This window comes from Herpailurus yagouaroundi, unplaced genomic scaffold, assembly GCF_014898765.1.
Source record: "Herpailurus yagouaroundi ecotype Mexico unplaced genomic scaffold, PumYag 100, whole genome shotgun sequence".
Classification (NCBI taxonomy): Eukaryota; Metazoa; Chordata; class Mammalia; order Carnivora; family Felidae; genus Herpailurus; species Herpailurus yagouaroundi.
In genome coordinates, this window is record NW_024412391.1 from 32,466,262 (window position 1) to 32,492,624 (window position 26,363).

Sequence of the window (26,363 nt, forward strand, 5' to 3'; positions counted from 1 at the left end):
CCTGAGCTCTTACAGGGTAGGGAGGTGGAACAGAAATTCTGAATAAATTCAGGATCATTGGGGAGACACATTTTTAGGGAATAGATACACTAAAACCCAAATCCGTTCTGCAAGAAAAATGTTGTAGTCTCTGAGCAGCAGAGAAAAGCTTTATTGGAACTGAGGTTTGAATTCACCTTCACTGCAAATGAAATACTCTCAATTGAGATTTTAATTCACTTTGTACTTGGGTTTAGTGCATCCTCAGGCACCTGGTGAAAGCCATCCCCAATCCTTCTGGGCACATACAAAGTTTGATGAACATGATCTCACAGTAAAAATATTACACAAGGAAATGAGCACTATCACAAGTGAGAGTCTGTAACAACTTTTAGCAGAATCAGATCTTAAAGACTAGGTAATAGAACTATCAGCTGCTAAATGTGGTATGTTTAAACAAATAAAAGACAAAACTGAAAATATGAGAAAACACCATAAGATTATTTAAAATGGCCAAAGTTTTTTTTATCACTTGTGCTTTAATTAATATATTTTTAAGGTTAAAAAATCTATAGTATGCATCACATAAAATTTTCAGTGATATGTGTAATAGCTGAGATTTACTTATAGTAGTATGCAAAGAGGAAGAGTGGAGTGGTGTTATAGATGAAACAAGAGTGGCTGTGAGTTTGTAATAGTAGACCCTAGATAATGGGTAACATGGTAGGTAGTTCGTTATACTATTCTGTTTACTTTTTTTTTTTTTTAAGTTTTCATTTATTTATTAGAGAGAGAGAGGGAGAGAGAGAGGGAGAGAGAGAGGAAGAGAACAAACTGGGGAGAAGCTGAGAGAGAAGGGAACAGAGGCTCCAAAGTGGGCTCCATGCTGACAGCAGAGAGCCCTATGTGGGGCTTGAACTCATGAACCGTGAGATCATGAACAGAGCCGAAGTGGGATGTTCAACTGAATGAGCCACTCAGGCGCCCCTCTTTACTTAAAAAAAAAAAAAAAAAAAAAAAAGAAAACACAGTTTTATTGAGGTATAATTTATATACCATTGAATTTATCCGTGGTGAGTGATTTAGCAATTTTTAATAAATTCATGTAGTTGTATCATCATCATCTTTTAGAACATTTTCGTTTCCCTACAGTGATCCCTCGTGTCTATTTGAAATTAATTCTTACTTTTACTTATGCCTTTTCTGGACATTTCCTAGGTACCTAGGAATGGAATTGCTAAGTTGTATGGTACATTTCAACTTAATTTTTTTTAATGTTTATTTATTTTGGGGTGAGTGCAAGTGTGGAAGGGGCAGAGAGAGGGGGACAGAGGATCTGAAGTGGGCTCTGTGCTGACAGACTGACAGCAGTGTCTGATGTGGGGCATGAACCCACGAACTGTGAGCTCATGACCTGAGCCAAAGTCAGATGCTCAACCAACTGAGCCACCCAGGTACCCCTCAGTTTAATTAAAAAAAAAAAAAAACTGCCAAACTAATCCTGGGGTGGGTGATGGTGTGCTAACATGCCCTGCGTTCTTATTCTACCTCTTTGTAGAAGAGGAAAGTGAAGTGAATGTACTGGGTCTCACTGACACTGGGTGTGGCTGGAACCCCATTTCCCTGTTCAGCCCACTAACACTCTGGGGTCGGGGAAGTGTTTCCTTTGGTACTTGGCTGGATTAGGACGGGTATTATAAAAAGTGTTTTCTGTTCCCCTTGGCCATCCTTTTCCTGGCCCTTTGGCTAGGAAATAGGCTTTTCTTTAAGGTTTTTGGTTCTGTTTCTTGGTGGTTCCTGGTTGCAGGCTTCTCCAGTGCCTCATCTAGGATATATGAGAGGCAAAAAGAAAACCTGGGAACTTGCCACCATGTTGTTCCTCAAGTCTTAATGTCCCTAGCCTCCGATCTGTCTTCTTTCCACCTTTCAGAGTCTTCTTATATTTGTGCATTGTATTATGTTTGGAATATTTTAGTTGTAAGAGAAAGGACTAGCAATGAATAGAAGTACTCCATTTTGGTCCTAGGCTATATGGTTTGCCTTCCTAGTAGTCAAGTGGGACTGAATTCTGGCTAATGGGAAGAGAATGAAAAGTGAGTTGCCATTTCCAGGCTTGGTCTGTAAAAGTCTTCTTTGTAATCCTTGCTCTCTCTTCTGTCTGCTGCTGGATGCAGAGGAACCAGTTGAAGACTCTGAGACCACAGGAGATGGTGGATCTATTAGATAGAAAGAACCAGGGTTTCTGAATGACTGGGTGTGGTAAATCTACTCACTACTGTGTTATATACTGAATGTTTGAGCTTTTTTTTATAGGCAGTTAGCTTCATTTGGCTATATAGCAAGGCTTATTACTATACCTTTTCCTCTCCGCTTTTTCTTATGTTCAAGGTCAAACAGAAGTCCTACCTTCTTCACACAACTTTCCCTAATTCCATCATTCACTTATTTGAAATCCTACAGCACTGTAAATTTAACTCATGATTATACATGTTTTATATTGTCCTCTGGTCTTCTAGTTACTTCATGGGTTAATACTAACTGTACTTTGTAAGCTTCTAAAAGAAAAGGACCATATTCCTCTTACCTACCCATTCAGAGGGATGCTGAATAAATGCATATTAAATTCATTCTTTGAAGCATTGAAGTCTCTGAATAATTAAATCCTACAGAAATATGATGAAATGAAATTATCATCATTAGAATTTTTTTTTATTTGACTTTGAGGGTGTTTCTGCACTCTTCACCTGAAAACTTTTTAGCTTCTTGATGAATCCATTATATTCTTTATGACAGAGGTTTTCAAACCTTTTTGCTTATGACTCATTAAGTGATATAGTGTTTCATTGTACACACATACACACAACTGAAATAAAAGTTTCATGTAACAATACTAAAACTGTAATTACCATCATTATGTGCAGTGCCCTCTGATATTTTCTATTCTGGTCGCATCCCATTAAATTGATTCTATGACTCACTTATTGGTCATGACCTGTAATTTGAAAATGCTGCTTTATTGCTGGAGGGAGGCTTGAAAGGGTGAAGCTGCTAAAATTGAGCTATAGCTAAGGGAATGGAGGGTGTTAGCTTTTGAGCCTGAAATTTTAAATGTGGGCTTATCTTAAGGGCTTTAAGCAATAAGTGCAATGCAACAGACAAGGAGGTCCATGGTCTGAGAAAGCCCTTTGACAGTTAGTGTCATCCTTGGGCCTTTATTAATACCATCCTTGGGCTGATTCGTAAAGATTCCTGAGCTCCTTCCCAGATACCCATGAAAATGGAATCATTACTAGGACCTTTGAATCTGCATTGTGACAAGCTCTGTAAATACACAAGTTTGAAAAAAAAAATCAGAACTATGTATTGGTGATGGATGGTAACTAGGCTTACTATGTTCATTTTGCAATGTACACAAGTGTTGAATCACCATGCTTTATGTCTGAAACTAATATAATATGACATCTCGATTATGCTTTAATAAAAAATACATTTGTGAAACTTATTCTTAGAATAAGTTGCTCTCTATTCTTAGAGAGAATAGTTGCCCAACTCTTGAGTAGGGCAAATTGTTGGGGTGTTTGCCAGACATGGGAACTGCTTTTGCTTCAAAAATCCTGATTGTCTTGGTTTGCCAAGCTTTTGAATTCTAACTTTTAATATTTTTAAAAAATATATTGTTCATTCTCCACCCATTTGTCTATTAAGTTATTCATCATATGCTCAACATCACTCATCATCAGGGAAATACAAATCAAAACAACGATGAGATACCATTGCACACCTGGCAGATGGCTTAAATTAACAACACAGGAAATAACAAATGTTGGCAAGGATGAGGAAAAAGGGGAACCCTCTTACACTGTTGGTGGGAATGCAAACTGATGCAGCCACTCTAGAGAATGGCATGGAGGTTCCTCAAAAAGTTGATAATAGAACTACCCTATGGCCCAGGAATTGTAAGTCTATGTATTTATCCAAAGGGTACAAAAATGCTGATTCAAAGGAGTACATGCACCCCGATGTTATTAGCAGCACTATTGACAAGAGCCAAATTAAGGAGAGAGTCCAAATGTCTAATGACTGATGAATGACTAAAAAAAGTTGCGTGTGTGTGTGTGTGTGTGTGTGTGTGTATGTATAACTCAGCCATCAAAAAGAATGAAATCTTGACATTTGCAACAACATGCATAGAGCTAGAGTATATTATGCTAAGTGAAAAAAGTCAGTCAGAAAAAGGCAAATACCATATGATTTCACTCATATATGGAATTTAAAAAACAGAGCAGATGAACATAGGGGAAGGGGAAAAAAAGGAGAGAGGGAAGGAAACCATAAGAGACTCTTAACTATAGAAAACAAACTGAGGGTTACTGGAGGGGAGGAGAGTGGGGAATGGGCTAAATGGGTAATGGGTACTAAGGAGGGCACTTGTGATGAGCACTGGATGTTCTATATATATGACTAGTCACAAAATTCTACACCTGAAACCAATCTTATCATATAAGTTAACTATTATTTATTTATTATTATTTTTTAAAGTTTATTTATTTTTGACAGGAGAGGGAAGGGGCAGAGAGTGCAGGAGAGAGAATCCCAAGCAGGCTCTGGGCTATCCAGAGCCCGATGCAGGGCTCAGTTTCACAACTGAGACCATGACCTGAGCTGAAATCAAGAGTTGGAGGCTTAACCAATTGAGCCACCCAAGCACCTCAGCTAACTAGATTTTAAATAAAAACTTGAAAAAAAAAAAAAAAACTGGTGAGAAAGTTTACTGTTTGAAAGCCATTTCCTCTGAGAACTTCAAAACTTTCTTAAAAAGAATCCATCACCAGGCGCCTGGGTGGCTCATTTGGGTAAGTGTCCAACTTGGGCTCAGGTTATGATCTCATGGTTCATGAGTTCAAGCCTCCCTGGAGCATGCTTCAGATTCTGTGTCTCCCTGTCTCTCTGCCCCTCCCCCTCTCATGCTCATGCTCTCTCTCTCTTTCTCAAAAACAAATAGACATAAAAAAAATCCATCACCAATCAAAGGTAATAAATTTCTAAATTACTTTAAAATAACAAAGAAATTTCTCCTCATACATTTATGCTCAGTTTTAGCTGATTTTATTGCTTCTAATGCCTTGTATCAATGGTTATATAAATTTATAATATTTTTAATTTTTGATTTTTCTTACTAGTTTGTAAATTTTGTTTTTATTCTTTCTAGTTTTAGTTTTATATTATCTTGCTACTTTATTTTATTTTATATTAAAAAAATTTTTTAATGTTTATTTATTATTGAGAGAGAAAGAGCATGAGCATGGGAGGGTCAGAGAGAGGAAGAAATACAGAATCTGAAGCAGGCTCCAGGCTCTGAACTGTCAGCACAGAGCCGGATGCAGAGCTCGAAGTCACAAACCGCAAGATCATGATCTAAGCCGAAGTCGGATGCTCAACTGACTGAACCATCCAGGTGCCTCCTTGCTACTTTATTTTTAATTTTTCAATGTGTGTTGTGTACTTTGTAGCTTGAAAGTATTTATCTTTTGGGGCACCTGGGTGGCTCATTCCATGAAGTGGCTGACTCTGGATTTCATCTCAGGTCATGATCTCACAGTTTTTGAGTTCGAGCCCTGCGTTGGGCTCTGCACTGGCAGTGTGAGGCCTGCTTGTGATTCTCTCTCTCTCTCTCTCTCTCTCTCTCTCTCTCTGCCTCTCCTCTGCTCTCTTTTAAGTAAATAAACTTCAAAAAGTGTCTTTATTTTAGTTTTTTTAGTTTTTTTTTTTTTTGCTAGCTAACCTTTCTTTCTCTCTTTCTTTCCTTCTTTCTTAACAATATAAACCATCTTTCATTTCTGTAATTTTTTTTTTTAATTTTTTTTCCCAACGTTTATTTATTTTTTTGGGACAGAGAGAGACAGAGCATGAACGGGGGAGGGGCAGAGAGAGAGGGAGACACAGAATCGGAAACAGGCTCCAGGCTCTGAGCCATCAGCCCAGAGCCTGACGCGGGGCTTGAACTCATGGACCGCAAGATCGTGACCTGGCTGAAGTCAGAGGCTCAACCGACTGCGCCACCCAGGCGCCCCTCTGTAATTTTTTTAAATGACCAACAGGAAGCACAGAGTGTCAACTGAGAGAATGACCCATTCACTTAACATGGGAAATGTGTAGATTTTTACAGTAATGGCTCCTCCATGAATCACACCCCCACTCATTGATTTGTAGAATTTCTTCCCACATTGTCTCAGGCCATGTGACTTGCTTTAACCAATTGAGCATTAACAGATGTTACTCAAGTGGAAACTTGGTAGGTGCTTGTGAACTGGGAACATGCAGGAAACTCAGGCTGTCCTGCTAGAGGGGACCTTGGAGAACAAGTGAAGCATCCTGTCCAAGAAGCCCCAGTTAAATGCCTGATGTATGAGTAGAGCCAGCTTGGCCTTTCTAGCTCTTTTTGAGTCACAGGTGATTGCTACCACATGTTGGCTGGAAGAGAGACTGGAAGAGGATCTGCCCTTCTGAGTGAAGCCCATGTTTCAGGATTATGAGTAAATAAATGGTCGTTCTTTCAAGACACGTAGTTTTGGAGTGGTTTTTTATGAAGCAGTAGGTAACCCAAATAAAAATATGGCATTATTAGTGAGGAAGTGCTGCCAAAATAAATTCTAAAATAGATGGCATTGGTTTTGATGACAGACAACTGTTACTAGAAGCTGGAAAGGTGGTGAGTAAACTTATTGGAGACTGCAGTTGTGGTGGCCATGTTTATGGCACTGAAACTGTTTGAGAAACTGTCACCTGCAGGAACTTGGAATATAGAAGGTGTACTTACCAAATTCATGGATCTGGCTAAGGAGATTTCCGGGCATAATATTGACATTGTAAGTTGGCTTCTTAGAGCTTTTATATATATGGTATAGGAGGAGAGAAATAACTTAAAACAGAACTTAGAGGAAATACAAGGTGTCCAGGAATTTATGTTTTGGAAAATAAGACTATTTCTTTAGGAGTTTCTGGCAGGCAAAAAATTCTTAAATTAAAAGTGGCCTGGGGTAAATATCAAATCTTGACTGGAAGACTCTTTGGTAAGACCTCAAAAAGATTTAAGATCTGATGTAGAAATCCGTTTAGGTAGACAAAAGATAATAAATGTGTAAGAATCTTAAGGGCTTTGTGCCATAGCACCCTGACACAAAGTAGAGAAAGGTCTAGTTAGAAAAGAGTTATGACTATATTTTTATGGGGGAACGGAGTGAATGTCCATGAGATGAATAGGAAGTCTACAGAATTTTAAGGGACTTGAATTGATATATACTAAAAGGAATGGTCAAAATTTGTATGGAACCACAAAAGACCCTGAATAGCCAAAGCAGTCTTGAAAAAGAAAAACAGCTGAAGTTATCACAAGTCTATATTTCAAGTTATACTACAAAGCTATACTATAGTAATCGAAACAGTATGGTACTGGCACTAAAATAGACACATAGATCAATGGAACAGAATAGAGAGCCCAGAAACAAGCCCATGGTTATATCATCAATTAATTTTTAGGAAGGGAGGCAAGAATATGCAATAAGAAAAAGACAGGTCTCTTCAACAAATGGTGTTGGGAAAACTGAGCAACAACATGCAAAAGAATGAAATTGGACCACTTTCTTACTGCATACACAGAGATAAAGTCAAAATGGATTAAAGACCTAAATGTGAGACCTAAAACCATAAAAATCTTAGAAGAGAGCACAGGCAGTAATTTCTCTGACATTAGCTCTAGCAACATTTTTCTAGATATATCTCATGAGGCAAGGAAACAAAAGCAAAAATAAACTATTGGGACTACATCACAATAAGTTTCTGCACAAGAAACAGTCAAAGCTAAAAGCAAACTACTGAATGGGAGAAGATATTTGCAAAGAACATATCCAATAAAGGGTCAGTATTCAAGTATATAAAGAACTTATACAACTTCTCACCAAAAAACCTCACAATCTAATTCAAAAATGGGCAGGAGACATGAACAGACATTTCTCCAAAGAAGACATACAAATGGCCAATAGACACATGAGAAATACTCAACATCAGTCATCATCAGGGAAATGCAAATCAAAACCACAATGAGATCTCATGTTACACCTGTCAGAATGCCCTAAATCAAAAACACAAGAGACAACAAGTGTTGGTGAGGATGTGGAGAAAAAGGAACCCATCTGCACTGTGGTGGGAATGCAAACTGGTGCAGCCACTGTGGAAGACAGTGTGGCGGTTCCTCAAAAATTTAAAAATAGAATTATCCTACAATCCAGCAATTGCACTATTGGATATTTACCCAAAGAATATGAAAACACTAATTCAAAAAGTTATAGGCACCTTAATGTTTATTGCAGCATTATTATAATAGCCAAATTATGGAAGCAGCCCAAGTGTCCATCAATAAATGAATGAAGAAGTGGCATATGTACACACATATATGTATATATATGGCATGCATATATATATGTGTATATATATATAATATAATTATCCATCCATAAAAAAGAATTAAATCTTGCCATTTGCAATGACATGGATGAAGCTAGAGTACTATGCTAAGCAAAATAAGTCAGTCAGAGAAAGCAAATACCATCTGATTTCACTGATGTGGAATTTAAGAAACAAAACAAAGGGAAAAAAGAGGAAACCCAGAAAAAGACTCTTTGTTTTAAAATTTATTTATTTATTTTGAGAGAGAGAGCGTGCGCAAGTGAGGAAGGGGCAGAGAGAGAAAACACCAATCAGGCTCCGAGCTCTCAGTGCAGAGCATGACATGGGGCTCGAGCTCATAAATCATGAGATCATGGCCTGAACTGAAATCAAGAGTTGGATGCTCAACCGACTAAGCCATCCAGGCACCCCAACAGACTCTTAACTATAGAGAAGAAATTGATGGTTGCCAGAGGGGAGGTGGGTCGGGGGATGGGTGAAATAGGTGAAGGGGATTAAAAGTACACTTATTATGATGAGCACTGAGTAAAATATAGAGCTGTTGAATCACTGTTTTGTACACCTGAAATAAATATAACTCTGTATGTTAACTGTAATGGAATTAAAATTTTTAAAAATAATGAGAAAGAAAAATAAAAGAGGTGGCCAGTTTAAAAAGAGACCTCTGGGCCCAAGATTACAATGAACAGAAGCATTTCTTTTTTAAAAGAATGCATTTTGGAGTCAGAAGCCCAGAGGGGACAGCAAAGACCCATGGACAGCAATAGATTAGGACACCATTGCAGATAATAAAATGAGTCCTAATGAAAGAACATTCCTGTCCCAAGGGTAGGAGTCCCTGACATCTGCAGCTGAATTTAAGACTTGATATGGACAAATGACTTCTGTAATTCTCTGATTCTTTTTGAAAAATCTATTGTGGTTATCCTGTGCCTGTCTTTCCATTGCATATTGGGTGTTTGGGGACAGATAACTTGTCTTTTTGCTTCATAAGCCTGTGATTCAAGATGAACTGTATTTTAAGTCTACCGTAGGATCCTCATCCATGGACTTTGATCCTTTTGCAAACGGACTTTGAGAGATTGTTACATTAATGTCCTCTCATCCACCACCAACTCTCATGAGTCATGCCTCTTGGTAACCAAGCTCTTGTGTAGTCCCCTACCCTGACTCTTGATTTGGCCATATTAATTAGTCCCTCTGGTCAATGGAATTACAGGAAACAACATGCAAACAGAGGCTTGTTAGATGCTTGCTTATAACAAGAGCTTGTAGAGTTTGTCCTTTGGGACCAGTACTATCTCTATGGTTGTAGCTGCCTGAGTGATCTCCAGTCAGACTGGTTGACTACAACCTAGCTAAGCATACCTGAAACTGCAAAATCAAGAACAAATAAATGATTTTGTATTAGGTTTCAGGATGTTTATTTTGTATCAATAATTGTATAAATAAGTAGTATAAGGACTACATACTTTTGTCTTTTGTCTGTCCTTTTGATATGTTATTTGTTTCCTACACAGTTGAACCCTTTAGTTCTGATCACTTTGATTCATGTAATTCAGGAGTCCTGTGGATCAAAATTTCTGATACACTTTTGTATTGCTAGAAAGGGAGGATTTTTTTTTTTTTTCTCTTCACCCGAAGGATTCCACATGAGTTCAACAGTGAGGAGCTAAAGATCTCAAATCCATGTTCTCACCTTCACAGATTTGTTCACAAATGTTGTACAAGTGAAGTATATGGATTGGTATGTTCTATCTGTTGGGGAATTTGGCTTCTTTGCAGTTAAGTACACCTAGGGAAATCCAAGCAGCCTCTTAAAAACATTTTATTTGTTGAATCACTTTTTTTCAGTTGCTATGTACCTTACTAAGAACTTTTTTTTAGGCTAGGGGATAAATTAGAGAGATTCTTTTGGGCAATGGAGAAGGACCTACTAGTGACTAAGAAAGCTTTATTCAATTTTATGAGGAAGTTATGGATTTGTCAGTGTATAGATATATCTTGGTGCCGATCTATAGATGTATCCATGTAGTTGGCTTATATTACATATAATAATCTGTCTTTGTGATAATATGTAGAAATTTTAATTTATATAAATTTTATATCTTATTAATTATACATGATCTATATCTTGTCATGACTAATTAGAGCTATTAATTTAAAAAGCTAACTCAATATCTGTTTTATGGAAACACCATACACATATTTAACGGTAGTGTTTTATAGTTATTGCAGTATTGCACTGAACCAGAAAGTTTGCAGTCTAGTTATAGTGATCTGAATTAAGGGTATGCTCAAACACTGAAGAATTTGTTAAAGAAGAAACCACACTTCATAAATATTTGTAATAAAAGGATGTAAAAGTCAGATGGTTTTTATCTTTAAAAAATTAGTTTGTTCTTACTCTAAGGCATTGCATAATAATTGAAGAAAACTTGGAAAAAAATAGAAAAATACTCAAAATAAAAATAATTTACATCACCTTCCAGAATTAGTTAGTTTTAAGATGATATTCTATAATAATAATAGTTGGGAAATATTGAATGATCACTGTATTTTGGGCATTAGATATAGTATTCACTTTAAATATAATAATTTATTTAGTATCCCCCACAACCCTGTAATGAAGGTACTATTACTAAACATTTTACAGATGACAAAACAGGAGAAGAGATATTGATTTGTTAAAAATTACCTTATTTTTTTCTTTTCAAATTTTTATTTAAATTCTAGTTAGTTAACATACAGCGCAATATTGACTTCAGGAGTAGAATTCAGTGATTCGTCACATACAATACCCAGTGCTCATCTTAACAAGTACCCTCCTTCATACCCATCACCCAACTAGCCCATCCCCTGCTCACCTCCCTCCATCAACCCTCAGTTTGTTCTCTAAGCTATATTATAAAGCTGTAGTCATGAAGATGCTATGGTACTGGTGCAAAAACAGACACATAGATCAATGGAACAGAGTAGAAAACCCACAAAACCGACAACTATATGGTCAACTAATCTTTGACAAAGCAGGAAAGAATATCCAATGGAAATAAGACCTCTCTTCAACAGATGGAGTTGAGGGGTGCCTGGATGGCACAGTGGGTTCAGCGTCTGACTTTGGCTCAGGCCATGATCTCACAGTTCATGAGTTCAAGCTTCCCATCAGGCTTGCTGCTATCAGCATGGAGCCCACTTTGGATCCTCTGTCCCCCTCTGTCTCTGCCCCTCCCTTGCTCATGCTTTTTCTCTTTCTCAAAAATAAACATTAAAACAACAACAACAACAAATGTTGTTGGGAAAACTGGACAGCAAAATGCATAAGAATAAAACTGGACTACTTTCTGACACCATACACAAAAATAAATTCAAAATGGATGAAAGACCTAAATGTGAGACAGGAAACCATTAAAATCCTAGAGGAGAACACAAGCAGCAACCTCTTTGACCTTGGCCTCAGCAACTTCCTACTAGACATGTTGCCTGAGGCAAGGGAAACAAAAGCAAAAATGAACTGTTGGGACCTCATCAAGATAAAAACTTCTGCACAGCAAAGGAAACTATCAACAAAACTAAAAGGTAGCCTACGGAATAGGAGAAGATATTTGCAAATGACATATCAGGTAAAGCATTTGTATCCAAAACCTATAAAGAACTTATCAAACTAAACACCTAAAAAACAAATAATCCAGTGAAGAAATGGGCAGAAGACATGAGTAGACATTTTCCAAAGAAGACATCTAGATAGCTAAGAGACACATGAAAACATGCTCAACATCACTGATTATCAGGGAAATACAAATCAAAACCATGATGAGATACCACGTGACACCTGTCAGAATGGCTAAAATTAACACCTCAAGAAACAACAGGTATTGGTGAGGATGTGGAGAAAGGGGAACTCTCTTGCACTGCTGGTGGGAATACAAACTGCTGCAACCATTCTGGAGAACAGAATGGAGGTTCCTCGAAAAGTTAAAAGTAGAACTACCCTATGATCCAGCAATAGCATGACTAGGAATTTACCCAAAGGATACAAAACTACAGATTTGAAGGAGTACATGTACCCTGATGTTTATAGCAGCATTACCAACAATAACCAAACTATTGAGAGCCCAAATGTCCAATAACTGATGAATGGGTAAAGACGACATGGTATAGATATACAATGAAATATTAGCCATCAAAAAGAATGAAATCTTGCCATTTACAATGATGTGGATGGAGCTAGAGTGTATTATGCTTTGTGAAATAAGTCAGAGAAAGACAAATGCCATATGATTTTACTCATATGTACAATTTAAGAAACAAAGCAGATGAATATATGGGAGGGGGAAAAAGAGAGAGAGAGAGAAACAAACCTTAAGAGACTCAAAGAAAATTACAGATTTAAGCCCAGGCTTTTAACTTCAGTTTGCATTTCTGAACCATTATAAATTCTTATCATCCTTTTCTGTACAATTTCCCTCCCTTTCTCCCTCCCTCTCTCTCTCTCCCTTCTTTCTCTATAGTGGATCACACTAATTAGTTGTTTTTTAAATGTATTACATTTTCACCTAATTTATTTCACCAAACATATCCAAATATCTTTAAAAATTTTTGGCAGTATGATTTTTTAAAATATAATTTATTGTCAAGTTAGTTAACATATAGTGTATACAGTGTACTTTTGATTTTGGGAGTAGATTCCCATGATTCATCACTTACATACAACACCCAGTGCTCAGCCCAACAAGTGCCCTCCTCAATGCCCATCACCCATTTTCCCTGTCCCCTGCCCTCCCCACCCCCATGAACCCTCAATTTGTTCTCTGTATTTAAGACTCTCTTGGGGTTTGCCTTCCACTCTGTTTATAACTATTTTATTCCTTCCCTTCCCCTATGGTCTTCTGTTAAGTTTCTCAGATTCCACATATGAGTGAAAACATGGTATCTGCCTTTCTCTGACTGACTTATTTCATTCAGCATAATACCCTCCAGTTCCATCCACATTTTTGCAAATGGCAAGATTCCATTATTTTTTATTGCTGAGTCATATTCCATTGTGTATATATATCACATCTTCTTTATCCACTCATCAGTGGATGGACATTTGGGCTTTTTCCATAATTTGGCTATTGTTGATAGTGCTGCTATAAACATTGGGGTACATGTGCCCCTATGAATCAGCACTCCTGTATCCTTTGGATAAATTCCTAGTAGTGCTATTGCTGGGTCATAGGGTAACTCTATTTTTAATTTTTTGAGGAACCTCTACACTGTTTTCCAGAGTGGCTGCATCAGTTTGCATTCCCACCAACACTGCAAGAGGGTTCCTGTTTCTCTATATCGTCTCCAACACCTGTTGTTTCCTGAGTTGTTAATTTTACCACTCTGACCGATGTGAGGTGGTATCTCAATGTGGTTTTGATTTATATTTCCCTGATGATGAGTGATATTGAGCATCTTTTCATATGTCTCTTGGCCATCTGGATGTCTTCTTTGGAAAAATGTTTATTCATCTGCCCATTTTTTCACTGGATTATTCATTTTTCGGGTGTTGAGTTTGATAAGCTCTTTATAGATTTTGGATACTAACCCTGTATCTGATATGTCATTTGCAAATATCTTCTCCCATTCCATCAGATGCCTTTTAGTTTTGTTGACTGTTTGCTTTGCAGAAGCTTTTTATCTTGATGAGGTACCAATAGTTCATTTTTGCTTTTATTTCCCTTGCTTTCAGAGACATGTCAAGTAAGAAGTTGGCTGTGGCCAAAGTCAGAGAGGTTGTTGCCTGTTTTCTCCTCTAGGATTTTGATGGTTTTCTGTCTCACATTTAGGTCTTTCATCCATTTTGACTGTATTCTTGTATATGGTGTCAGAAAGTAGTCCAGTTTCATTCTTATGCATGTTGCCGTCCAGTTCTCCCAGCACCATTTGGTAGAGACTCTTTTTTCCATTGGATATTCTTTCCTGCTGTGTCAAAGATTAGTTGGCCATACATTTGCAGTATGATTTTCAATGTCTTTTAGTATCCCCATACCATATCATTTAACCATTTAATGTTTTCCCTTGGTACTAAGATTAGCTCAATTAGCTATTATAAATAATATATGATGAATATGTTTGTGTGTGTGTGTGAATATATATATAATTTTTTTTTTTTTTTTTTTTTTACCATTTCCTTAGGATAATTTTCTAAGAGTGGCATTTTCTGGTCTAAGGATAAGACCAGTTTAAAGACTTTAGATACATTTTGGCAAATTATCTTTTAGATAGTTTGTAAAGATTTTTTTAATTGTACAAGCAATATAAGAGAGTGCCTGTTAAATTGTGATGTCACTCTCTAGTACGTAGGTAATACATCCAGAGGTTAGGAGAATGAAAAATTAGCGACTCACTATACTTCCAAGTTAAATTAATATGGTATATGTTCATTTAAAAATTGTATTAATAGAGCTCTAAGGGCCTGCTTTTTAAAGAAAAAATAAGAAGTGTAGTATCTACAGAAATACAGGTCATTTTTATGTGAATGAAATTTCATGCAGTAAAAACAAAAAGAGGAAGAATATATTCACTCCAATTTTAAGTGGGGAATGCTGAAGAACTGTATGTCTGTAAGAAAGAGGATGTGATTGAAACAAAGTTATTTTTTAAAAAGGCTCTCATCCCTGAATAAGATGTAACTAGGTCCATATCTGCATTCGCAAGGGTGAAGAATTGCATTGTCTAGCACAGTACCTGACAGAGTTGGAAGTCCGTAGTTTTTCAGGGATGAAGAGTTGAACACGTGAAAGAGAGCACAATTTTTATAGCTTCACATCCTCCACGAAGGCACCCCCTTTTCACCCCCCTGTTCTTTAAGTTGGACATGTGGGGAATCTATCTCTTTCCCAGCTCATGTGGGACCTGTCCAGAGTCTACACGTGAGCAGAAAGAGGCTGCCAGGACTGTTTGGTCAAGGTGGGGTGACTGGTCTAGGCCAGAGCTCTAAAGTGACTCTGTAAGAAGGGATTTCTAGTGGGAATTTCATGATATTGCCAGATGCTCCTGTGGGGGAGCCTCTGGAAACTGCAGCAGGCATGAAGAACCCATCATTCTGTACTTATTAATAAAGTGTCAGATGTAACTAGGGTTTAATAAGTATAAATTTCCTGAGATGCTTGATGATTTGAATTTCCTCCTTTTAGCACTCAAGTGTAATGTATGTGTGACTCTAGGTTTTAATAGCCTTGTCAGGTTAAGGGCCCTAAGGACAGAAGTTTGAATAATTTTTGAATTAGATGGTTGGTCATTGAAGGGGGTCAAGTGTTAAGGAGTAGGGATAATAGGTTTCCTTTAACTGAAAGGAATGGTCCATTTCTAACTTAAATCTTCATGCAGATTTGGGTACAGTTATAGTCCATTTTATTTTGTACACCTAGTGAGACAAATCCAGGAGCTCTACAAGCCTCAATAGCAAGGGAAGGGAGGTGACATTTTAGACCATTTTATCCACATTCTTTCAAAAGTGTGGCTTCTCATAGTAATAATAAGTCTATAATCAGAATACATATTTATTTTAATTGTACTTCATGCTTCTTGGCCAGCACTGCAGTTTAAAAAAGAAATCATCATTTCTCTTCAAAAGAAATCTGAGGGCTACTATTGGTTCCTCATGGCTGCAACTGGGGACCATCTCACTGAAAGCATAATATTTAATATTCAAACATTTTAGATTGTATATAGCCAGGGTAGATGGTGCTCTTTATAGGCCTGATGGGGTTGAAAGAGCTAGAGAAATGAGGTTAAAACCAGCTTTGTTGGTAGACAGTAGGTAGTGAATTATAGGCTGTGAATTTGTTTTTTATTTTAATTAAAAAATGTGCAAAAACATGAATAAGAAATTCATAGAAAAAATCAAAATCAAATAATATCATTTACTGATTGATGGCTGTGGCTAAATCTTACAAGGTAAGAAATCCATCATGTCTCTGTTCAGTTCTCTAGGGGAGTTTTATTTTTCTAAACCAAGACATAAATTCCCCCAAAACTGTCATATGGTTTGAACTTGGACACAAGCTGAGAATTTAGAATGCCTTGACAATAATATTTGTTTGTAGGAGGAATAAAAATCCTTCAGCATAGTCTTTGATCAGAGATAGCATTAAAGCACAAATGCTGTGTTGTACTTGTTCCAAAAGCAGGTTTGAAATCTGCTATTTCTAGTTTTAGCATAATTTATTAACATCTGTTGAAATCTGCTGACTTATGTTATCTTTCTTAGAATGAAAGATATAATACCTAGGTCAGAACAAAGCATACCATAAACTTTAATGTTACAAAAATCCCCACCCAAGAAAAAAAAGACAGAAAAGGAAACCATAATCTCATCAGTCAGAGCTAATGACTTAGATTTTTAATGGATATATTTTTATGTATGTATGTATACGTGTGTATGTTTAAAAATGATAAGTTAAAACATCATGTTTTTATAGAAAATATTTTTAACTAAATAGTTGTGCACCTTGAATTTTGGGGGGATTAATTCCTAAAAGCCGGACAATTGAGATCCAAAATCAAAGTGTTGACTTTACTTGCTTAAAGGAAATGAAGAAATAATCCATCAAGAATTTAGAAATAAAGGGTTGAATTTTCAGCCTGAAGACTTCCAGTTTAGTATTTAAAAGGAAAAACATTCAGGACAACATGTAAAGGTTTAATCTTATCTTGAGTTTTACAGAAATAATACTGTAATTGATTTTGTTGTTGTTGTTCTGTTGTTGCTAGCACCATCTTTATCATCTTTTTTTTTATTTAAAAAATTTTTAACACTTTTATTTATTTTTGAGAGGCAGAGAGAGACAGACCACGAGCAAGGGAGGGGCAGAGAGGGAGACACAGAATCTGAAGCAGGCTCCAGGCTCTGAGCTGTCAGCACAGCTCGAACTCACCAACTGTGAGATCATGATCGGAGCTGAAGTCGGACACTGAACCGACTGAGCCACCCAGGCGTGCCCCCCCCCCATCTTCATCATCTTAATTTGTTGACTCTTTACTCTATCATGCATTGTGTTAACATTTTGTGACACTCTCATTTATTTCTTGTAACAACCCTATGATGTAGGTGGTAGTGCAATCCCCATTTTATAGATGCGGAAATGAGGCATGGAAAGGTTAAATGATTTGTTTAAGGTAATCTGGCTAGTGAGGAAATGGTGCCAACATGTGACCACAGTTTTCTATCTTGAGAGCAAGGGCTATCCAAAAGACCTCTCTAAGTTGTTGATGTTTAGCCTTAATGCACCTTGGTAGAAGCCCACAAATCGGTGGAGTTTGAAGATGCAAGTCACTGAAGAAAAGATGGGCAGAGCAACTGTGGGGTTTGTTTTGTTTTTTGTGGGTAATCCCAGTGATTATCAGTGTTTTTCCCCTTACTACTGGAAATCTCTTTGACTCCTAGCAGGAACATCTAACACAGTTACACGTTTTGAAATTGAGGTGGAAACTCCTAAGTTAAATATTCTCTGAGGTTTCTTACTTCAAAAACTTTATTATTTTAAGTTGGTTATAATTTTGATGTAGTCTCAAGGAATCTAGGATTTAAGGTATTAGCAGCACGACAAGAAAATATAGACTCTGGTTACATCAGTTTCTGAAAGTTTATGACTTTTAATTTAGATTTCATGTGTATACCTTCTTTGATTTGAAAAGATTACTTGCTCTGTCTGAAGCATAAACTGCCATTCCCACAAGGGAATGTGAGATGTACAATTTCTAAGTAATAACATGACTTACTAATTTTTCTGAAACAGCATTATCCAGATGAGATTTTCTTCATTTTCATATAAGTTTTTCATTTTGAAGTTAGTGCATTATTTTTCTTCTCAAAAGTTGTTTTAGAAAACTCAGGAACTAAAGTGTTTTTTTTTTCTTTTTAATAAATTTTTAAATTGAAGTACAAAGAGCTATGGTTGTTATAGTGCTGTACTGTAGAATAGTTTCTCAATTTAAGAAATTTTTTCTTTATGGTAAGTGGTTATTCATATTGATAAATGAACAGTAAAGAAAAAAATTTATTCTATTGTGAAAATTTTATTCTGTCTTATTCTGTTTCACATAATGAATCTTATGTTAGCATTATTTCACTATGGATAATAATAACGCCCTGTTCAACTTTATTCTTAATGCTTTAATTGCCTAACTTGATGAGACACCGAAGATTTCTTACCATACTTATCTAGAATATGTTTTCATTGAAAGAAATATATACATTGTTTAGATAATCTACATTGCTTAGGAGCCATCTTATTTAAATACGCTTCAAAAATTTTTCAATCTATTAAACTTTAAGGTATAGAAATACTATTTTCCAGCCCTTTTTCTGGGCGTACAAACATGGGTGAGACATGATTTCTGCAATTGGAAAGCTTACAGTTGAGTGAAAGAGTCATATGTGTAGGCAGATACCTATAACCAGGTTTTAAGAACTATCATTGAAGTTAAGCTAAATAGTTAAGGGAGCACAGATGGGGGATGAATAAATTTAACCTTGCAGAGGAGAGGAAAGATAAAAGAAAATTCTGTTGTTTACTTTATAAAATCAGGCAAGGTCTTCTAGGTGTCGACTGATGATTCTAATATTTTACTGTTTGAAATTAGACATGCTTCCTTCTGGGATTTTTTCCCCTACATAGATTTTTTGTTTATAACTCATTACCTTTTGGTTCTAACAACTGGAGTTAGAAAAGCTGGTTGATGACTGATTCTGTAAGGGAAAGATGATTCCTGGTGTCAAGATTTGCATCTATGGGGATTCTTCTGTCCTTGGCCTTGGAGCACCAGGATGTAAATTTCCTATTTTCTACAAGGAAATTTCAGGTTTTTTTTTTAAGACTTCACAGAGAAAAGTCACCATCCAAGCAGTCCTTTGAGAGATAAGTAGAATTTTCCAAGTAGGGAAAAGGTTTTCTGGGCAGAGGGACAGTCAGATGATGGGAGACCCAAAGGGAGAGTACGAAATTGAGGTTGACTCAAGAGTATTTTAGTCTGGAGAGCAAGGTGAATGGTGATACTGTTAACTAAGGAGGGGGATGCAGAAGTATAATTGGGAGCTGGAGTCGAAATCATCTCTCTTCTGGGCATGTTAATTTGGGAAATTTTTAGGAATTTTATTAATTGATTTTTTTTAAATTCTTTCTGCTGAAAAGTATTAATCACCTTATGTGCCTGGGTGTTAAGAACACAGACATAAGAAACAACATATCCTCAAAAGGCTTATAGGCTCTTGGGAAGACAGACAAGACAATAATTACAATGCACATTTAAATATGCTGTGATAGAAATGATCACAGTTTGTGATGAAAAACTTGAGAGTTTTGCTCACCTAATGGAGACTGAAGATGGAAATGGGGAGAAGGAGAGATGAGGGTTATTAGGAAATAATTGCTGTGACCTTGCCTCATGAGACTCAAATATTGTTTTGTTGTATGAGTTAACCAGATGGCACAAGGTGGGAAAAGGGGACAACATTGCAGGCAGAAATATTTTCTTATATGATGCCTTGAAAGTGTCAGTGGATAACCTACTTGTGGTTTAATTTAACCTATAGGAACTCTGCAGGTGGGGATTGAATGGGTCCTGCAGATCATGTGTTTCTTGATTTAGATCTTGAAGCCAGTCATGTTGGTAGTGTTGGGAAGTTAGTGAAGGATTTAAAGTAGGAGAATGACTTGATCAGATGAGATGCCCAGCAACCACATAGAGCTATGTGCTAGAATCTCAGAAAAGTAGTTGGTGTTGGAGTATAAATCTAACTGGGGGTTACAATAGTGATAAAATGTGCTTCCTGCTTAGTTGTAGGGTCAGGTAAACAAAAATTACATTACAATATGTAAGTGTTGTAGTGTGAAGTGCTATGAATTGAGTATAGAGGAGGAAGTGATTTAGGACTATGCATGTAGGAGTCATTGGTATATGGATGGTATTCGCAACTGAGAATATTGATTAGATTTTTCAGAGAAAAAAATTAAAAGCAGGAATGAATGGGCTAAAGGTAGAATTCTGGAAAAATGCAAACTTCATGGCATAATGGTTGAAGAAGAATTGTCTAAAGCTATGAGTTTTGTGCTGTGGATTGCAATTTATTAGTAGGTTATAAAATCAACATAGTGGATGTGAACTTAATATGGTTGGTTATAGATAGGATTTTAAAAACAGATTAGGAGAGAATAAAAAATATCAGGGTGTATGTAGTAAAGGTAATTATTGTTTTGTGAAATTTTGTTCAGAATTATGTATTTGTTCATGTGTGTAAAATGTTTCTCATTATGAACGGTGGTCACAAACTTTTGAAAAACACCAACAAAAGGGAATGAGGAAGAGCAGTCAGAAATTACTAAATCACTTTTGTTCTTCACTAATCTGATGGTGAAAAAAAGAAACAAACTCAATGAAAATGCAATGGGAAGGAGATTTTCTCTTTGGGGTTCAGATGGTGTCCCCCTAGGCCACATTTATTATACCATGTGGTATAGGAGGAAAAATACAAAGAAATAAGGGAAAGGGACTTGCAAGGTACTGAACTCAAAGACAGAGAATATGAATGAGAGAGATTGAACCCTTATGGAAGATGAATTTTTTTAAGTTTACTTATTTGTCTTGAGAGAGAGTGAGTGTGCACGCATGAGCTGGGGGGGGGGAGGGGGGGGGGGGGGGGGGGGAGGGGAGAGAGAGAGAGAGAGAGAGAGAGAGAGAGAGAGAGAGAGAGAGAAAGAGAGAGAGAGAGAATCCCAAATAGTCTCTGTGCTGATAGCAGGACTTGGTCTCACAAACCATGAGATCATGACCTGAGCCGAAATTAAGAGCCGGGAGGTCAACTTACTGAGCCACTCAGGTACCCCAGAAAGGCGAATTTTTAATCTAACCCTACTGTGTGATGGCAAAAGCGTTCCCTAGCACATGACCCCAAAAGCCCCCAGGATTCATCCTACTACATCAGCTCTGTTCCTTATTATGAGTGGAACCAGAGGAGGAACCTGGGAAAGGATTCAAAACTACCTTTCATTAAAATTGTGATGTAGTATTACCAATAATAGGGATTATTGAGAGCTTGACTATGGGTTAAGAACTGTTCTATAAACTTTGAGTGAATGATTTCACCAAGTCAGTTAAAACTTGTAAAGCTCTTAGAACAGTGCCTTGCACTCAGTATGTCTGGCTCTTATTAATAGAACAGTGCACATGGTGAGCCCTCAGTGACTACTGGCTATTCTTGTGTACTATTATTGATTAGGTAAGTTACTAACTATCATCACTTTACCACTAAGGAAATCGAAGCATAATAAAGTTAAGTAAGTTGCTCAAGATCATTTAGCTCAAAAGAAATGGAATCATTAAGGAATGATTGAAGTGAAGTGAATGACTGAGTTGAAAGTGAAAGACTGATTAGTGTAGATACATGGTGAGTTATATGATAATTGGTGCCTGAAGTATGATGAAGGGAGAGGGAAGAGAAAAGATGGGCCATAAATGAAAGATATTGTGAAGGAAAAAAAAAAAAAAACAAAAAACCTCCTTACCTTGGTGACTGGTTAAATATGAAGTAAAAAGATAACTAAGATTTTAAGCTGGTTGACTGGGAAAAGGTAAATAAGATGTAAGAAAATAAGGAAGAAAACCTTTTTTGGTAAGAAATCATGACAAAGTCCATTTAATCATGTTGAATTTTACGTAAGATCGTTAAATGAAATGAGTAGCTGGAATTCAAAACTAAAGATAGAGATATTTAGGCATTATCACATAAAGGAGTTGGTAGAAGCTGTGGGAGTGTTTGAGATCTTCAAAAATAACCAATATATTTTGGCCACAAAAAAACCCCTGGGTAGTCCAAAATAAGATCATGATAATTGTCCCCACACAAAACTTCTATAGCTTTGCCCACATCTGCTTTGTAGAAATCTTCAAGTAATTTCAGGGATCTCTGAAAAAGAGTATATCACTACTGCTCCTGCGGCTGGCTGTGGTCTGGCATCCACGGCCTTCCTGGCTCCTGCCGTGGCTGCTGTGGCTCTGTCTCCTCTTGCTGCCACTGTCAGTGAAGATGGAGAGGCTCGGCTGTGGTTTGTTTGGCCCTTTCCCACAACCGCAGAAACTGCAGTTTCCCCTCATGGCGTTCTCAGAGACCCTGGAGAGTCCATGGTGAGAAAGCTCTCCTAGTTGTTTCTTTTTCTTTTCTCATTTTCACTCTTCCCACCTCAGGTTTCAGACTTGTTATCCCCTGGCTGTTTCAGCACCCCTGTCCAAGTGACAGGCCTGCTGGCTTCATGGTTCCTCAATCAAATTTTTATGCCTAGACAGTTCCTGACCTTGAGATGAATTCCTCACAAAATGTGTCTCAATTTTTTTCCCTATCGATCCTGAGGCACATCTAGAATCATCTGAATCCTAGAATGAAGGTCATTTATCAGGTTTAAACTGGGACCACAACCCTTACTCCCTCTTCTCTCTAGAAAAGAGAGGTCAGAGTGGGAAATTCCCATATGTACCATGATTGTTCCATCCCCTGTTTCTTCTGCTCCCTTCTTTTCTTCATGTGGGTGTTTTCCTGGTTGATTGGAGATAATTTCTGCTTTTCCGCAAATGGAACAGTGATGTGCCCTACTGTGGAATTAGATCCCATCTGAATATTCCATTGGGAGGTTTGGTTCACTTCTTCGTCATTTTTTTTTTTTTTAATCCTTCTTAAAGCTTTTCATACGTCTTTGCTGGAGCTTAGTAAAGATTTGAATATCTAGCACATTTTCCTTTCAAATAAGTATTGGTAATGTATTTCCTCCCCCTCCCCCCACCCCAGGTTCACCTGTGAAGAATACCGATGAGTCTTTTTGAAAACTCATCATTGGCAGTTACTTTAGAACAGCAATTTATTGAAAGCTACTATATTAGAAATGTTTTATTGCACTGCACTAGAGCTATGAAGTGCAAGGAACCATGAAGATTGAAAAATACAAATGATAGATGTGTCTCTTTCTCCTTATTTTTTAGCCTTCTTTGAATCCTGGGGGGAGCCAATCATCTGATGTAGTGCTTTTGAACCACTGGAAAGTGAGGAATTTTGAAGTACAACGTGGTGACATTGTGTCATTGGTGTAAGTAAATCAGAAACATTCTTTATTTTTATATAAAATTATTTATAATTGTCTAATTTAACTGGTAATTTGCTGTGACTATCTTTGCCAATTATTAAATTAATAGGTACATTTTAACTATATATTTTTAAAAACCATTTTTGAAATGTAACAATGCTGTAAACAAGGATTTTTCTTTTATATCTAAAATATATCAGTTGATTGAGATATGTGAATTTGGTAAAATGTTTCTAATGAAATGTGGATCAGAAATTATGTTGATGGTCCAGAGTACTTGTATTTGGTGTTGGTTTGGATTATTTTGAAATTTTGCATCTTGGAAGCAACTCTTTTATTACTTTCATTTTTATTAGTTTGTGTAGGTACACAATATTTCTAGAAGATGATAATTGTGACATGAAATTCAGTGACATTTTTATGTATTAGTAATTGAATGGAAATAAGGCAGTTTGGAGGCTTTTGTCTGGGACCAAAAGGTGGCACTGTTTCTCTGCTAAAGTACTATGACTGGTCAGGAACAAAAATTTCATTCCAATCTTAATGTAGAAAAAGAATGTCAAAGTGTGTATAACTGACGCAGTGATATAATACATAGTCCCAGTACATGCTTGGATGGTTTAGATTTGAGATTTGTTTGTTTGTTTTAGAAGTAAATTCATACTGAGAAGACTGTAACAGAACTTGCCTGATGTCTTCTGGTTTCAGCTACTTATAAAAATGTTTTAATATGACTCCCTGTTATGGTAGTTAGTGCATTGGGGTAGCAATTAATGTAGCAGTTACTATCATTTGTTTTAATGATAGTAATATCCTGGCATTTTGAGAAGACTTCCAATTTATATTTCTGGTTTTTGAATTGGAAAGATTGTTTTTTGTTGGATGAGAATTTATAATTGTGTGGTAAAAGCAAAACATGATCTACTTGTTCATACTTCACCTTTGGCTAATGGTTTGTGGAAATAGATGTTTCATAAATGTGTCTCCTTCGAGCCTGTTTCATCAGGATTCATTTTAAAACATATTAACTAAATCTGGTTAGTAATTAATAAAATAAATACATTCAAGCAGAGTTTTGTATGGCATACATCCAAGGATGGGGATTAAATGCTTCTCATGTTCTTGAGAGCTTTCTTTAATATTAACCTACGCTTTTTATTTTGTCATTCAGAGTACTTTTTTTGCAACCTCCTTAACAACCTTTTCCATGCTGGGTTAGCCTGTTGTGTGCTCATTATTCTTTTGCCTTTGGTTTGACAAGGTTACATTCTCACTTAGTCGGTGATGGAGAGGATACCCACCCAAGTGAAAGAGGTCACACTATAAGCAGACAGTTGTGCAGGGTTTTTTTTTTTTTTTTTCCGTGAGAAACATGCTGACTATCCCTAAGCAAGTAAATTTGAATAGGTAATTGGAAAAAAAAGGGCTCCTTGAAATTCAGGGTTGCATGGGTCCATAAAAGTACACTACCATATTGTGGACTATGTGAAAAAGAGAGCAGTATTCTCTTATATAAATATTAAACTAATTGATATTTATTATATAAATTAATTTGAAAATAGTACATTCGAATTGGCATTGACATAATAAATTATAACTACTTTGGCTGAACTATATTGTTAATGAGTTAATTATGTGCTGTATCTCTATTATGTACAAATAACGCAAATTTTCTTTCATAATGCTTATTGCTAGCAGGAGCCATTTACATAAAATAATGCTTAGTGATTGGTATTAATTATTTAACAACAAATAATCATTAAGCAATGATTGTTATTTTTTCGTGAGAAAGAAACAAAAAGTCTTTTGCTAAATTCTTTTTTAGCATGATGTTATACTATGTAAAAGACATTATTTAAAATCTGCTTTTTGTTTTATGAGCAAAAATGCTTTCTAAATGTCCTTATATTTGTATGCATTTTATAGACTGCTTCATTTGCAAAGATTGATGTTGGTTTGATTTATGTTCATTAATATATATTTAATTCATGGCAACACTGGATATTTGCTTTTCTTACAAAATGTACCAGTCTGATTTTAACTTAGATGTTAATTATCATTACTGTATCAGAACACTCTATCTATTTGAAAAATATGTGACTCATAAGAAATGGGTGACTAAATTCGAATTAGGGCTAAATTTAAAATGTAGTTTGTCATTTTGTTTGCAGATTGATATAACAAATTTCACTGATATACAAATAATCTTTGGAAACAAGGTAGTATGATAATTTATATTTTAAAAAATCCCGGGACAGCATTTTATACATTTAGTGGGTGCAGAAATATGGCATTTTAATTATAATATTATATATGCATTTCTGGAAAACTGCAGTATGCAATTTCATAAAGTAGTAGGGCTTAGGCAGCTTTGTAACTAGAGCACTAATGAAAACAATAACAATTCAGTAAAAGTGCTAGTGTCGTTTAAAATACATGACTTTTTTAATAAGTAAACATTGCAGTAGATGTAGGATTTATTTAGAACCAAATGGCTGAAGATGCCTTGATGGAAGGCTGTGTAAGAAAGGGTTGAGCTTGTCTACGTACTCAAGGGCAGAGGGACATTTTCATCAGAAGTTACAACTAGAGAAAAGATTGCAAGCTTTGTACAAAGTGCACTGATACCAGAGATGTATCCTCTGCTCATTGTTCATTGTTATTTTACTTACTTACCTACTTACTGACTGACTAGTCGACTTTCTTCCTTCCTTCCTTCCTTCCTTCCTTCCTTCCTTCCTTCCTTCCTTCCTTCCTTCCTTTTTCTTTCTTTCTTTCTTTCTTTCTTTCTTTCTTTCTTTCTTTCTTTCTTTCTTTCTT

At 36.4% G+C, this 26,363-nt stretch overlaps 1 protein-coding gene across 1 annotated transcript in view; it reads left to right on the forward strand.

Annotated features, from left to right (window-relative positions):
• IMMP2L (inner mitochondrial membrane peptidase subunit 2) overlaps window positions 1–26,363 on the forward strand; it is a 702,214-nt gene that overhangs the window by 48,779 nt on the left and 627,072 nt on the right. The window contains exon 4 of the mRNA XM_040471579.1: window positions 23,443–23,546. Within this exon, the coding sequence (XP_040327513.1) occupies window positions 23,443–23,546 (104 nt within the window). The remainder of the gene's footprint in view (window positions 1–23,442; window positions 23,547–26,363) is intronic.